General features: G+C 47.3%; 1 protein-coding gene across 1 annotated transcript; it reads left to right on the plus strand.

The window, feature by feature from the left end:
- Positions 1–54: 54 nt before the first annotated feature.
- Ergic3 (ERGIC and golgi 3) lies at positions 55–13,823 on the plus strand. Its single transcript, XM_027945207.2, has 13 exons — positions 55–223; positions 360–430; positions 550–637; positions 848–967; positions 3,100–3,193; positions 4,313–4,478; positions 4,621–4,678; positions 11,390–11,421; positions 12,232–12,328; positions 12,406–12,470; positions 13,134–13,270; positions 13,359–13,414; positions 13,603–13,823. Exons 1-13 carry the CDS (start codon positions 136–138, stop codon positions 13,680–13,682), a joined length of 1,152 nt encoding a protein of 383 aa, XP_027801008.1. The 5' UTR covers positions 55–135; the 3' UTR covers positions 13,683–13,823.
- Positions 13,824–15,442: the final 1,619 nt, after the last annotated feature.

Consider the following 15,442-nt stretch of genomic DNA (forward strand, 5'->3'; position numbering starts at 1 on the left):
AGGGGTGGGGTCAGCATGATCATTTGCTGCGCCTGCGTAAGGAAGCGAGGAGGCGTGGCTCTGGCTCCGGCTCCGGGCCGGAAGCAGGAGGCTGCAGAGGCGGGCCGGCTGGCGTCCCCTTTCCGGCCGGTCCCCATGGAGGCGCTGGGGAAGCTGAAGCAGTTCGATGCCTACCCCAAGACTCTGGAGGACTTCCGGGTCAAGACCTGCGGGGGCGCCACTGGTAGGTGGCAGCAGGGCCAAGGTTGCGGGGAGGGGGTGTCCTGGAGCTTGGCCCTGGCTCCTGGACTCAGACCGGCCTGCTTGAGTCTGAGGGAGTGGCACAGAGGCCGTTCTGACCCTTACTCCTCGCCCTGCAGTGACCATCGTCAGTGGCCTTCTCATGCTGCTACTGTTCCTGTCGGAGCTGCAGTATTACCTCACCACTGAGGTAATGGGCGGGGCCTAATAGTGGGCGGGGCTTTGCTTCCGAGGGTTTGGACCTCTATAGGTGGGCGTGAGGAAGGAGAGTCTTGGGGCCAAATCTAACTGAGATAGCGCTTGCCCCAGGTGCATCCTGAGCTCTACGTGGACAAGTCACGGGGAGATAAACTGAAGATCAACATCGATGTACTTTTCCCACACATGCCTTGTGCCTGTAAGTATCTCACCATAGGTGAGGGTTGCAAGTCCCAGGGCTTTCAGGGTGGGCTTCCAGATTCACACTTCCAGCCTTAGATTTGTACTGGACCCCAGGACAGCCTCCTTCTCCTAATCCATTTCTGCCCTAAGACAGGCTGTTTTCCCCCAAACCCAGACCTCCACTCCATTGAGGTCTTAATACCTTAATTTGACTATCTACTTTCAGATTTGAGCATCGATGCCATGGATGTGGCTGGGGAACAGCAGCTGGATGTGGAGCACAACCTCTTCAAGCAAAGACTAGACAAGGATGGCATTCCCGTGAGCTCAGAGGCTGAGCGGCATGGTAACCAGGGGGGTACTGGGTCTCAGATCCCAGAACTAGACATACCCAAACCCCACAAATATGGCAGGCTGTGACATATTAAACAGCTAATATCTGGAGAAGTCAACTGGCTGGCTTAAGGTCTCTTAGCTATTAAGAGTCAGTGAATTGAAATCCAGGCTTCTAACCTCTAGCTAGTTGAGTAGCGTAATTTACCTGGCTGTCATTCTCTGCTTATTGTAGTTTGAGTAACAGAAGCTTGAGGATGGGTGTTATATACAATTGTCATGGTGGAACTCCTTTAGATAAACCTGAGCGTCTCTTGAGTGTTTGCTTCCATATCCCATTAGCTGAATTCAGTCCTTAATGCTCTTCCCTCTTTGGAATGCCTGTGGCTTGGTTAGGAGTCTAGGTTCTGCCTGGGTATGGTCATGGGGGTTCAGACCTGTAATCCCAGTGATTCAGAAGGCTGAGGCAGAAAGATTGCAAGTTCAAGTTTAAGGCCAGCCTCAGTAATTTCACAAGACTTTGTCCCAAAAATAAAAAGGACTGAGGATGTAGCTCAATGGTAGAGTGCCCCTGGATGCAATCCCCAGTACCCAAAACAAAATGAAAATAAAAAAGAGTAGGTTCTTCAGTCATATTGCTGGGTTTAGATCTAACTTGTTTCTTGAAGAATGTAAACCTCAGTTACAAAATGGTGATAAAAAGTAGTATCCATCACATGGAATTAAAAGATCAAATAAAGTACAGTTGGTTCCCAACTTGTGATAGTTCAACTTAAGATTTTTTTGACTTTCTGGTGGTATGAAAGTGTCCCCATGCAAACATTCTGTTTTTGATTTTCAGTACAGCATTCAGTGAATTAACTTGAGATAGTCAGTACTTTATTACAAAAAAGACATTGCATTAGATGATTTTGCCGAACTGTAGGCTAATATAAGCATTCTGAGCATTTTGTATGTAAGCTAGGCTAAGCTATGATGTTCTATAGAACATCAGATATTGAAATGCATTTTCAAGTTACCATGTTTTCAACTTATAGTGGTATATTGAATCATAATGCCATCGTACATTAAGGAACACCTATGTGTAAAATGCCTTATACAGAATGGGTGCTCACTTTTAGCTTCCTTTCCTTTATCAAAGAGGCTTCCCTAAATAAGTGTTGTTGGCCAGCCTCAGTTCTATCTTCATAGAATCATTGTGGGGATGAAATGAGATAATGTATGTAAAATGCAGTGACCCTGTACCCAGTTACCTTTTAGTATTTACCTTTAGTGTTTTCTTTTTAGTACAGGGGATTGAACCTGGGAGCACTTAACCACTGAGCCACATCCCCAGTCCTTTTTTTTCTTTTTTTAAGTTGTAGATGGACACAATGCCTTTATTTTGTTTATTTATTTTTATGTAGTGCTGAGGATTAAACCCAGGGCTGACATATGCTAGGCACTCTACCACTGAGCCACAACCCCAGCATCCCCAGTCCTTTTTTGTATTTTATTTAGAGACAGGGTCTCACTGAGTTGCTTAGGGCCTGAATGCTGCGGCTGGCTTTGAACTCATGATCCTCCTGCTTCAGCCTCCCAAGCCGCTGGGATTACAAGTGTGGGCCACTGTGCCCACCTCATGTTCTTACTATTTATTATTTTTATTAAAAGACTTATAGAAATGTTTAATGTTGGGGCTGGGGTTGTGGCTCAGTGGTAGAGTGCTCATCTAGCATGTATGAGGCCCTGGGTTTGATTCTCAGCATCACATAAAAATAAATAAATATGTAAGTAAAATAAAGGTATTATGTCCAACTACAATGAAAAATAAATATTTTAAAAAAGAAATGTTTAATGTCTGATCCAAATGTCTGTACTATGTAAATATCAGATCCTTTCCAAAAAAAATATTTTTGTAGTTGTAGATGGACAGCATGCCTTTATTTTATTTGTTTATTTTTTATGTAGTGCTTAGGATCAAACCCGGTGTTTCACACATGCTAGACAAGCACTCTGCCACTGAGCTACAACCCTGGCCCTTAGATCCTTTTTTAACTTGAATTATTATCATCCCTCTAGCCAAAGGACCCATGCAGGAACTAGGGCTATAGATGTCACCTTGTCTGCCTTCAGCTGATGCTTCTGCCTCTGCCCTCCCCATAGAGCTCGGGAAAGTTGAGATGATGGTGTTTGACCCGGATTCCCTGGACCCCGATCGCTGTGAGAGCTGCTATGGTGCTGAGTCAGAAGACATCAAGTGAGCAGGACTCTGGGGGTGGAGAGAAGGCTTCCCATCAGGTGCTGTCTGTTAATCTGCCTCAGCCATGGTCAGACTGTAGCAGGTGGGTGGTCGAACCAAGAGTCTAGAAGGGTACGGGGTGCATTCCTCAAGTAACTAATGCTCTGTGAGCAGGCCTTCCCTGGAAACTGCAGACCTAGAGATGAAGCTGAAGAGAACTACTTCTCAGCTTAGAGAAGTAGTTCACAGGTGTTCTCTGGAAGCCAACTACCTGGTTTCCATCCCTGTGGCCTCTGGCCAAACCATGTCACCTTTCTATGTAAAGAAGGATAATAATAACACCCTCCTGATAGAGAAGTGTTAAAGATTAAATATATATTGTATGTAAAGCATTGAGGTAGAAGACCTCGCCTAGATTATTAAGCCCCCAGTATATGGGAACTGCTGTGGGGCTTCCCAGGTCCTGACCCTGGAAAGGCTAACTCAGCTATTCTGGGGTGAAACCTAGGAATATATTACTTTTTTTTGGTACTGAGGATTGAACCCAGAGGTGCTCTACCACTGAGCTACATACCCCATCCATTTTTATTTTTATTTTGAGACAGGGTCTCACTAAGTTGTTTAGGGCCTCACTAAATTGCTGAAGCTGGCCTGGAACTTGTGATCCTCCTGTATCAGCCTCCCGAGTTGCTGAAATCACAGGCATGTACCACTGCTCCCATCTTGGAATATATACTTCAAAGTTCTTTTCAGTGGGAGACTATGGGTCTAGTCAGTGCCTCGCATGCACGAGGCCCTTGAATTCAGTCTACAGCACTACAAATTTTTTTTTTTACCCACTGTGGTAAAATACATATGACACAAAATTTGCCATTTTAACCATTCCTAAGTGTACAGCTCATTGCTCTTGAGAACATTCACAGTGTTGTGCAGCCCTCACCACCATCCATCCGTTCCACAACAGTTCATCACCCCAAACAGAATGGGAACATGTATTTTTAACACCTGTTGCCAGTGAGGAAACATTGGAGGATGTTCAGTGGCCAGCGATGAGGCTAGCAGAAGCTTCACAGCAGGCAGACCTTCTCAGCGGCCAGCACTGGTCACATTCTTCACCCCACGCCCTATCTCCTATAGGTGCTGTAACACCTGTGAAGATGTGCGGGAGGCGTATCGCCGTCGAGGCTGGGCCTTTAAGAACCCAGACACTATTGAGCAGTGCCGGCGAGAGGGCTTCAGCCAGAAGATGCAGGAGCAGAAGAATGAAGGCTGCCAGGTGTATGGCTTCTTAGAAGTCAATAAGGTACCAGGAGGGATCAAGGCATGGCAGGGTAGCTGGGCTTAGCTGTGCTTGGAAAGTTGCTCCATGAAGCAGGGGCCCATGCAGGTCCTCAGCAGGCAAAGGGAGAACAAAACTGGAGAATGAGAGAAAATATCCCCTACAGGTTGCCGGAAACTTCCACTTTGCCCCTGGGAAGAGCTTCCAGCAGTCCCATGTACATGGTAAGTGATCCTGCATCACTGGCTGGGGAGGTTTTAGACCCTGGACACCCTTTTGGTGTGTTGGAAGTGCCCCTTACATGCCTCATGTTCTTTTGTCTTTGGTCCAAAGCAGGCTTTTCTTCATCTCAGGACAGCAGTTTGGCACAGTGGTTAAGAGCACAGGCTGAGGAGCCAAACTGCCTGGGTTCAGATGTGAGTTTCAAATCTTACTGGCTGTGTGACTCTGAGAACATTCCTTAATCTTTTTGAACTTCAGTTTCCTTCTTGGTAAATTGATGATCATAGTACTTATCCCACAGGGCATTGGTGCAGGTTAAAAATACAGGGGCTAGGGGGCATATGTAGCAGAGTGGTGGAGCACTTGCCTATCATGTGCAAGGATTCTGTGCAATTTAAAAAAAAAAAAAAAAAAGACTGTAACACAGGGCCTGGCTTGTGGTAGGCAGTTGTTTAAATGGTAGCTCTCAATATAAGAAGACCTGTGTGTGAGGCTCTGGGAAAAAAGAGCAGGGTTAGAATTCAGATTCTTTCACTTTTTTTTTTTTTTAACCATATGATTTATTTTTATTTTTTTTTAGTCCTACATGACAGCAGAATATATTTTGACATATAATACATACATGGAATGTACATACATCAATCATATTGTCTATTCTGCTGCCCTTCCTGTCCTCCCTACTCCTCCCCTTAATGTGACACACTTTTTTTTTCTTTTTCTCATCACAACATCATATATGTATTCACTTTTTTTTTAATGAAGTTGAATATTTTATTATTTTGTTCCAAGCTGTTGTTTCAGTGTGTAAAAATAGTACCAGTAAATACAGTATATTATAAAATTAAGACAGTATTGTTTTTTTGACACTGTACAACATGCACTTTCCTCCATGCCCAGTTTTTTCCAATGGAAGATCATTAAATATAATGACCCAAATCCAGGAATGGATGTAAGCAAGTTACAATATTATATTAGGCTTATAAAAAGGTTATCCTTGAATTATATACTTTTTAGAAATAGTTTTTTACCACAGATAATTTCAGATTCAGCCTAAAGCATACTCTAAAAATCATAAGGAATTATAAAAAAGATGCATATTGTATTTATTGACATTTATTGGGAAGTTAAGAGATATCTTCTTCAAGTAGCAGTGTTGAAAGTAGTTTTTTAAGTTTTCTGTCCATCACTAATTTAAGACAGCAGCTGAAGTTATTCCGCACCAGTTTATTTAGGGTGCCATTTTTACTTCTCAATAGATTTTATTTTGCTCATTAGGTCATCTAGTTCTGAAGGGTCACTCAGTGTCATCTTTATCAGCCAACCATCTTCATAACAAAATTTGTTCACAAGCCCTGGGTTTTCTGCAAGTGCCTCATTAATTTCAGTTACTTCTCTTGATAGAGGAGGATAGAGTTCACTGGCAGCTTTCACACATTCCAAAGCACCAAACTCATCTCATTTTTTTTATTAAAAAATAAAAAATTTTTAATAAAAATTTAAAAATAAAAATAAAAAACATCTCCCAGAGCTTCCTGTGCAAAATCAGCATTCCTACTATTCCAATACCATTTTCCGTAGTTATCCATTTGTGTTTCTCAGTGAATTTATGCAGGGAGAGCAGAGAGGTCCGGTACGCAGTGTCTGAATGGCATCCGCCCTCACCGGCCAAGTGCAGGGCTGCTCGCCGCAGCTAGCACACTCTCAGCCCCATGTTCACGCGGGTCCTCTTCCACATGATATGAGCTGTGTCATGTTTGGGAATTATGGAGCCCTGCTCAGTTTTTCTTCTTCCATCAAGGGAGGCAGTAATGATGCTAATACCTCCCTCACAGGGATGTCAGATGAATGAGATTTATTCTCATTCATTTATTCATTCATGCAGTCACTAAATATTTAGTAGTCACCTCCTGTGTTCTGGTTGTTAGTGTTGAGAATGTGAAATGCTAAAAATACAGCAGTCAGTAAGAGCCTAGTCCTAGGAACATTCTAGTAAAGAAATAGTAAACAAGTATGAAAAATGTATGGTATGTCAGATGCTATTAAGTAATATAGACCAAAACGAGGCAGGATAAAGATGATTGGTGGGGCTGGGGATATGGCTTGAGCGGTAGCGCGCCCGCCTGGCATGCATGCGGCCCGGGTTCGATCCTCAGCACCACATACAAACAAAGATGATTGGTGTGAAAGTTAAGATGGGGCAGGGTGTTCTTTTAATAAGGTAGTCAAGGAAGACTCTCATGAATTTACTGTTGAGCAAAACCTGAGGAAGGTGAGGGAGCCATTCCAAGCAAAGAGAACATTAAATATAAATCCCAAAGGCAAGAATGTGCCTGTAAAATGCAAGGTGCAGTCAGGAAGTTAGGGTGGCTGGAGCAGAGGATTGTAGTTAGATACTGGGTGAGAGAAGTAAAGGGCCATGTCATGTAGGGTATGAAGAAGCATTGTAACTGCTGGTTATGGTGGTGCGTGCATGCTTGTAATCCTAGCAGCTTAAGAGGCCGAGGCAGTAGGATCGCAAATTCAGAGCCAGCCTCGCAACTTAACAAGGCCCTGTCACAAAATAAAAAATAAAAAGGGCCACAGATGTGACTCAGTGGTTAAGTGCCCCTGGGTTCAATACCTAGTACCAAAAAAAGGTGGTGGCAAGGAGGGGGGCATTATAGGGATTTTGACTCTATGCTGCATGAGATGAGAAGCCATCATAGGACTCTGGAGAAGTCCATGATCTGGCTTGACTTTTAAAAGGTAAGTAGCACTCTTGGAGAAGATTGTAGAAGAAAGAACAGAATCGGAGGCCAGTGAGAAGGCCATTGCAGTCATTAATCCAGGCAAAAAATAAGAAGACTTGGCTCAGAGCAGTGGTAGAGGTGGTAAGAAGTAATTGGGTTCTGTGAATGCATCTGTGTAGATGTTGAAGGTAGAGCTGAGAGGAGGTCTAATGGATGTGATGGATAAAGGAAAGAATTGAGGATGACTCCAGTATTTTCTGCCTAAGTAGTAGGAAGAATGGAGCTGTCATTTAATGAGCTGAAGAAGACTCAGAAGGACAGGTTTACTTTGGAACTGAGGGGTGTAAACTAGTATTCCGCTTCTGACACGGTCAGACTAATAGGATTTGAGTGTCTTTGTAGACACCTAGGATACCAGGACCCCGAGTTCAGGGAAAAGGATGGCCTGGGAACACAAACATTTTAGCCATCAGCATACTTAAAGCCTTGAGACTTCATGAATCACCCTGCAGGTGAGGGTAGATGGAAAGGAAGAGCTCAAAGGGTGAGTGCCAGGCCTCCTATGTTAGAGGTCAAGGGAGGCCAATGGCATCCTTAAAAGCTAAGGGCATCAGGAACCTTAGGAGGAAACTGGGAAGAATCACTGGTGAGGTAGGAATTCAAGGCAGGAGAGTGGCATCCTGCAAACCAAGGGATGGGTGTTTCAAAGACTGTCAGATACTTCTGGATGTCAAGCAAGAATTGAATATGTCATGGATAACGTGGCCATCACTTGTGACTTTGACAAAACCATTGGGCACAAGGAGAGATGTGAGGGGTTTTGGAGCAAGTGAGTATAGATGAGCCTGTTGTGGAGTTTGCTTTGAGGGGTGGGGAGTGTGAGCTGTCATGGAGGGACATATGGAGCAAGGGAGGGTTTCTAAGGTGGGTGGTGTAGCAGAATGATAATTGAAAATTATCAATTAAGGACAGTAGGAGTGATGCTCCAGAGATTAGGGACAATCCCTGTAGTGAAGTCCTCAAGGAGAAAGAAGACAAGAGTGTAGCGCCTTCGGCATATGCAAAGACCAGATGTGGCATCTGGAAGAAAGCACACTCTAGGCACAGCAGGGTGGTAGTAAGGGTGGTGGAAGCACATGGACAGTCTCTTCTGAGTGATTCTTTTTCTTCGTGATGTAGAAAGTAAGGTCATCAGCTGAGGATGAGGAGAAAGGGTAGGAGACAGTGATTTGAGAAAAAGGAAAGGTATTAGTGATCATGTTGGGGTGGGAGAGAGCATGCTGGGGGAGATTGGAGCTGGGTTTCAAAGCATCCCAGGGCCCCCTTGGAGATGGGCCAAGAATAGGATGTGAGACCTGTCAGCATTGCTGTCTGGCTCTTGGTAGATGTGTGAGGGTGGGCTTGGAGGAGACAGAGCATTGGTATTACCTAGTGTTTGGTGTTGCCATAGGCCTGTAAAGGCAAGGGATTCAAGGTACATGTAAAGAAGGACTAGTGAATGGGCTGGGGTGCACTCAATGGTAGAGCACTTGCCTAGCGTGCGTGAGGCTCTGGGTTCAATCCCCAGCACTGCAAAACAAAAATTCCTGGTGCGGGACCACAGGACCTAAGCCAGTAAAGGAGGGAAGCCAAGACATGGGAGCAGGAATGGAGACAAAATCCAAAAGCCAGGGAGGAGGCAGGGGAAGCAAGGGACTGAAGGTCCTTGGTGTAGTTGCAAAGAACTTGAATTCAGGGTACTGGAGGGAAGGAATGGGGAAATAAAAGTTGTTGGTTGGTGCATGGGGTGCTTAAAATTTAAATTGCAAAGGGGTGTTCTTAATGATAAGTTTTGGGGAATGGCCATTAGATCTGGTGGCTCAGGCAGGTGAAAGAAGACCAGGAAGAGGGGAATGCTCTGGAACTGGGAGGCCAGGATATTGGAAGTCTCATAGATGTGGTGTGAACATCACAGAAATTGTGATAGGGGTAGCGTAAGAGAGGGACAGGCAGTTGCTAAACCACTGAGAAATGGTGGGAGAACTGTCCTAGGAGTTCTATGGAGATTCACAACTAAAACAAGAAGGGATGGGTTGCTAGGAGCTTGAAAGCTATGGGGTTCTAGGGCACATCAAGGGAGAGTGACTGAGGGACAGTAAAGAGCAAGAGAGACCTCTTTAGGCTAAAAAGGGAATGGGTATGGGAGACAAAATAGTCACTAACTGAGGTGATTCCATGTAGCTAGTACCTTGAAGGGAGAGCTGGGCAAAGGGGTGCAGGAAAACAGGACATGTAGCTTTGGTGGTGAGCATTTGTCTAGCATGTGTGAGGCCCTGGGTTCCATCCCCAGCACTGCAAAACTAAATTGAATAAAGAGTGAGGGGACTGTGTAGAGGTTGAAGCTGGGTATGCTGATGACTGAGTAATGGGGACCCAGTGTAAGGTATAGACGGGTTGAGAGTCAGGACCACAAGGGGATATACAAAGCCATCTGGTAAGAAGAGTGCAGGGCATGAGTAAGCACTGAGCTGCTCCAAGTGACTGAGTAAGCAGGAGGGGTCCTTGGCAATAGCCCTGTAGGTCTGTTAGTCTGTGGGGTGAGGCCAAGCATGGGGAGGGTGGGTGCAAGTGGGTCTGAGGGACCCTGCAGAACTCTGGAGTACCCTTTCTTAGGGGAGGGTGGCTCACTAGGATTGTAGGAAGGTGATCAGTGCGGAGCTGTTGGCACAAGGCCTTGCAAGTACTCAATAGGAGGTGGTGCCTAGAAGGCAGTAGCATTTCTGCTTGTCTGCAGGGGGCTGTTTCAGAGTCATGGACCCCAGGGCAAGGGTTGCCTTAAGCATGGACGTTCAGACACAAAGTTGTAGTTGCCCGAGACCAGAAATCTACCTGAATTGAAGCCTGGGAGCTACTTTCTGACATCCTTGTGGATTGGGGAATGGAGTATAATATTACACTATAAAATTCACTGTGTATTTCCCCATCTTTCCTAGTCTTCAGGACAGCCCTTTGCAGAGGACACACAGGTTCAGGAACCGCAGTGATTTGTCCAAGGTCACACAGCTAGGAAAGTGGCTCTTTGGACTCTAGGTCTTTTATTCTTCCTAGGCCACCATACTTCTCTCCCAAGCCATCTTGCTCTCTTCTTTGGCCAGGGAAGGGCTCCCTTGAGGAAACAGAAAGAGACTTGTTAGCTGAGGCCAGACCTTGTTGCTGAGGCAGGAATATTCTAGTCTTCACCACTTCTCTTGTTCCATGGTTCTCACTGTGAAGCTCTGAATTTGTGTTCTCTTCCTCCCTCTCTCTCTCTCCTTCCCTCCCCCATGCTGCAGTACATGCTGTGGAGAGTAAGTGGCCCTGTCCTCCAGGGAGGCCAAGCCCCAATTCTGGGGCAGCCTGTCCTCCTAAGAAGGGGGGAGGTTTGGATGGGTCTGGGATTGGGGCCTTCTCTGGCCTGCCTGCTGGGTGACTATAAAAAGCACTAGGACATATCTTTGAGGGTATGATTCCTTGCAGCAGGAGGGATTGGGGGTTAGAGGGCAGGAAGAACTTGTTCTGGAACAGTTGGTACAGGGTGCCCATGGGATTCCCTTTGGGGAGCTTGGAGGGGAATCAGGGAAAGAGCTTAGCATTCTCAGGTCCCACCTCACTTTGGGGTTCAGTAATTTGCCATCAGACTAGTTCATGAGAGACTAGTCAGTGGGTTTTGTTTCCTGAGTCATAACTGGGCCTTAGCAGTGAAGGCCTCGAGTTCCTGTGTTTGTCAGGGAAGAAACAGGGTCTGTGTTCTTATGGCCCTTGAAGAAGGTGCAGACTCACATAGGCCCAGGGCAGACCCTTTCTGTGTCCTTAAACAGGACCAGGAGGTGCCAAGCTGGGTTAGGAGTCAAAGAGCATCAGACAGGTCATACTCCGGAGGGAGGAGGAAGGAGGCTTGAACAAGGACTGAGTGGGCTGGGAGACCAGTTTGCTCCCCTGAATGACCCTTTCTCCCTTCTCTCCTAGTCCATGACTTGCAGAGCTTTGGCCTTGACAACGTATGTACCAGGGGACACCATGGGGGTTGGGGGGTGGGGAGACTAGCTGCGGCCTTCTTTTCTCTGAGGCAGGCACGCATCTAGAGAACAATATTCCCTGTTGGTGGGATCCTGTTTGTGGGTCTCAGGGTTGAATGAGAGTGAAACACTGAGATCTAAGCAGGCCAGGGGCAGGGAAGAGGGTGGATAGGAGCATCCTAAACTGAGGACAAAGTTAGGAGGGTGTGTGGTGCTTGTGAGGTACTGCAAGGGCAGCTGTGGGTGGGGAGACTGGGGGAGTCCATGAGACCAGAGAACACAGGACTTAGAGGCCACACTGAGGTGTCTGGTCTTTCCCCTAATAGGGAAGCTGTCGGCCTTCCTAAAGCAGGGTAACATATCAGATTTGCATTTTTAAAAGATCTCTCTTGTGGCTGAGACACAGGAAGGGAGCTCACCTGAAGATCAGTGGCCTCCAGTTCAGGCCTTCATGGCTTAAGGCCTCCAGGAAAAGTTTGCACCTGCCATGCAGAGTCAGTGCCTGGTCTGAGTGTGCCCACATGTGAGTGAAGCCAGTACCCTAGACTTGAACCCTGGGAGCCTGTGTGGACTGTGGGAAGAAAAGGTTCTTAGGTAGGAAATGGGAGATGTCTGTCTCAGAAAGGTTTCTTCCTTAAGGCCATAGCTTCTCCCAGACAGGGCCCTCCTTCCCTTCATCCCTGTTTTCCCCATCTGTACAGACAGACCCAGGCATCCCTGTGTGCTAGTATAATACAGAGCTTGGTATGGAGTGTGGACTGTCAGGGACTCAGGCACTGATGTTGCTTGCAGATCAACATGACCCACTACATCCAGCATCTATCATTCGGGCAGGACTACCCAGGCATTGTCAACCCCCTGGACCACACCAACGTCACTGCACCCCAAGGTACTAACCTGGGAGGTAGTCCCCTGCCACCAAAGCTCTGCCTGGAACACATGCCCAATGCTTTCTTCTCCCTGCAGCTTCCATGATGTTCCAGTACTTTGTGAAGGTGGTACCCACAGTGTACATGAAAGTAGATGGGGAGGTGAGTCTGTGGGAGTTCAGATGTCACTCTCCTGCTTGGTGCCAAGCATTGAGATCCTTCATTTAGCTCTTTCACCCTGGAAAGTCAGGTGCTCCTCTTATCCCCATATGGTGGATGAAAAACTGAGACTCAGAAGGCAGGTGACTTGCCCTCATAGACAGAGTTCAGGCCTGAGCACTGCTGGATTTCAAAGCACTTGCCCTTTCTACCACCTAGACTGCCTCCATCCATTCCTCCAGTGCCTGCTGTCCCCCTGGAGTCTGTCCTGGGCTGGGGGTTGACCAGGCCAAGCCTTCTGAGGCCCTGTTCCATTCCTGCTGTGACCTGTGGAGCAGCCTCTCTATAGAGTGGTAAAATGCAAGGGGCTGAGGGGCAAGGAAGTCAGTCCCAGCTTTAGGATTGACCTTGAGAGTTTTTTCTCATCCTTGGGCCTCCACAAGATATAGCTGGGATGGATAAACTATAAAGAGCTGGTGGCCAGAGTGGAAATTGGGATGGCAAGGCAGGACCAGGAGTCTGGCTGGTACCTGTGCCTTGCAGTTTTGGTTGCCCATGCGGCACCTCGTTCTCTCCCTCTGTGTAGTCAAGGGAGGGGCAGGGAGCGGGAGGGTTGGGAGCCAGATTGTAGACCCAGCTCTGGCTCTGGCTCCCTTCCCACCCCAGGTGCTGAGGACAAATCAGTTCTCTGTGACCAGACATGAGAAGGTCGCGAATGGGCTTCTGGGTGACCAGGGGCTCCCTGGAGTCTTCGTGCTGTACGAGCTCTCACCTATGATGGTGAAGCTGACAGAGAAGCACAGGTGAGGGTAGGGGATGGGAGTGGCCAGGCATGGGCCTGTGGGGCCTGTGGGAGTAGAGCCCACTGAGTCCACCTACTCCCTCTGCCAGGTCCTTCACTCACTTCCTGACAGGCGTGTGTGCCATCATTGGGGGCATGTTCACAGGTAGGAAGTCCCAGGGAATCTGGGGTTTGGGGTCACGGAGTATGAATTCTGAGTGCCCCAGGTTTGGGTTGGGGAGAAGGTGCACCTTAAGAGCCAAAGGAGATGCTGGCCTTGGCCAGTAAAGTGACAAAGCCCACAAGGTTGAGGCAAGGGACCAGCTAGGCCAGAGCAGCTTTTGTCTCTCCCAGTGGCTGGACTCATCGATTCACTCATCTACCACTCAGCCCGAGCCATCCAGAAGAAAATCGACCTAGGGAAGACGACGTAGTCATTCTCTACCCAATTGATTCCTCCCTCTTTCCCCTGTTTCTCCGGCCTGTGATCATAGCCCCCAGTCTCTCCCACCCACACAGCCCTCACCTAACATTCATCCCCATCCCCAGGTTGATAAATATTGATTGTGATAGTATTTGCTTGGTCTCTGTGTGATTTTTGGGTCTGGCTGTAACCTGGGACTGGTCCCTCAACTATGTAATGACTGACAACTTGAGGCCCAGATGCCCTCTGGGAGCCCCCACATGGGCACATCCTGGCTAATAGGGTTTATTCACACCAGATTGATGTGTATTCCACAGCCCTGTCCTCAATCCTTCCTCTGTGATCAGATGGACCTTGCCAGGGTGAGTGTCCTTGGAGCCACCATGGTCCCCAGGCTTGTGACCCCAAAACCACTAGGCTCAGTATGGGTTGAGGTGTGCCACGTCTTGACAGCTAAAGGTGGGGCTGCTTCCTGCAACCCTGAATTTAGCCACCTGATCCTATCATGCTCACAACCTGTTCTGTGCCAAGCCCCGTGAGGGCTCTTGGCCCAGAGAAAAGTCCATCCAGGTCTGTTTAGGAAGTGAGGAGCAGAGGTGGCAGTGGCTATTTGGCTATCTTGGAACAGGACCAGCACCAGACCCCTGGCTTGGGACCTAACCAGGGCTTCCCGTTAGAACCCTTTCGACACGTGGAAAACTGTGGCCCAGAGACTTTCCCATAGTCCAGGGACCCAGCGATGGTAACCACCAGTCAGTTCATCAGGTCATGTATTGGGGAGTTTCAATGTAAGACTGTAGCAAGGAGAAGCAGAAAACAAGGGCAAAGAATGGTCTTTTAATCAGCTTTTTCATTGCTGTGACTAATAGACCTGACAAGAACAGTTTTATTGGGGGCTCATGATTTCAGAGGTCTCAGTTCATAGACAGCTAGCTCCATTCCTCAGGGTTGGAGGTGAGGCTGAACATCATGGCAGAAGAGTGTGGTGAAGGGAAGTGGTTCACATAATGATCAGGAAGCAGAGAGACTCCACTTGCCAGATATAAAATATATACCCCAAAGGCACACCCTAGTGACCCACCTCCTCCAGCCATACCCTACCTGCCTTTAATTACCCCTCAGTTATCCCATCAGGGGATTAATTCACTGGGTTAAGCCTCTCATAACCCAAAGCCTTCTTGCATTGCCTCACACATGAGCTTTTGGGGGACACCTCACATTCAAACCATAACAAATGGTAATGACAAAATTTCTGGTGTCTGGCCTAATATCCAGATGATGTAATCATCCAAGAGCTGTGTCATGTTGGACATGATTTGATTGGGCATGATTTAATCCTCCTTGTGGACACGAAGTCTCATCTATAAATAGGAGATGACCACACCAGCTATAGTGAGCCAGTTTTGGGGGACACCCTTGTTAACAGGATTGTAAATTTCCCTTGAGATCCCCTGTCTACCATCTTAGCTTATGTGGTTTATGAAGAGAGTTGGTCTCCCACCCTAATCTCCCAGGGAGGATCACAATGTGTATATCCCACTCCCCACCTGCAGTCAGTGACCCAGGGTAAGTTAGGCCCATGGGACCACTTTCTTTTCTTCTGGTGTGATACAGGGAGATTTGAGGTCACTGCAGCAACCATTCTTAAGGGAAAATTTGACTGCAAATGACCTATCCCCCAGGGTATGGCAGAGCTGGGGGGTGGGCAGAAACAACCAGTTTTGGTGGTGTCATTTGAACCCTGTTGACAAACTGTCCCTGAAGCTAGCC

This window comes from Marmota flaviventris, chromosome 2 (assembly GCF_047511675.1).
Source record: "Marmota flaviventris isolate mMarFla1 chromosome 2, mMarFla1.hap1, whole genome shotgun sequence".
NCBI lineage: Eukaryota > Metazoa > Chordata > Mammalia > Rodentia > Sciuridae > Marmota > Marmota flaviventris.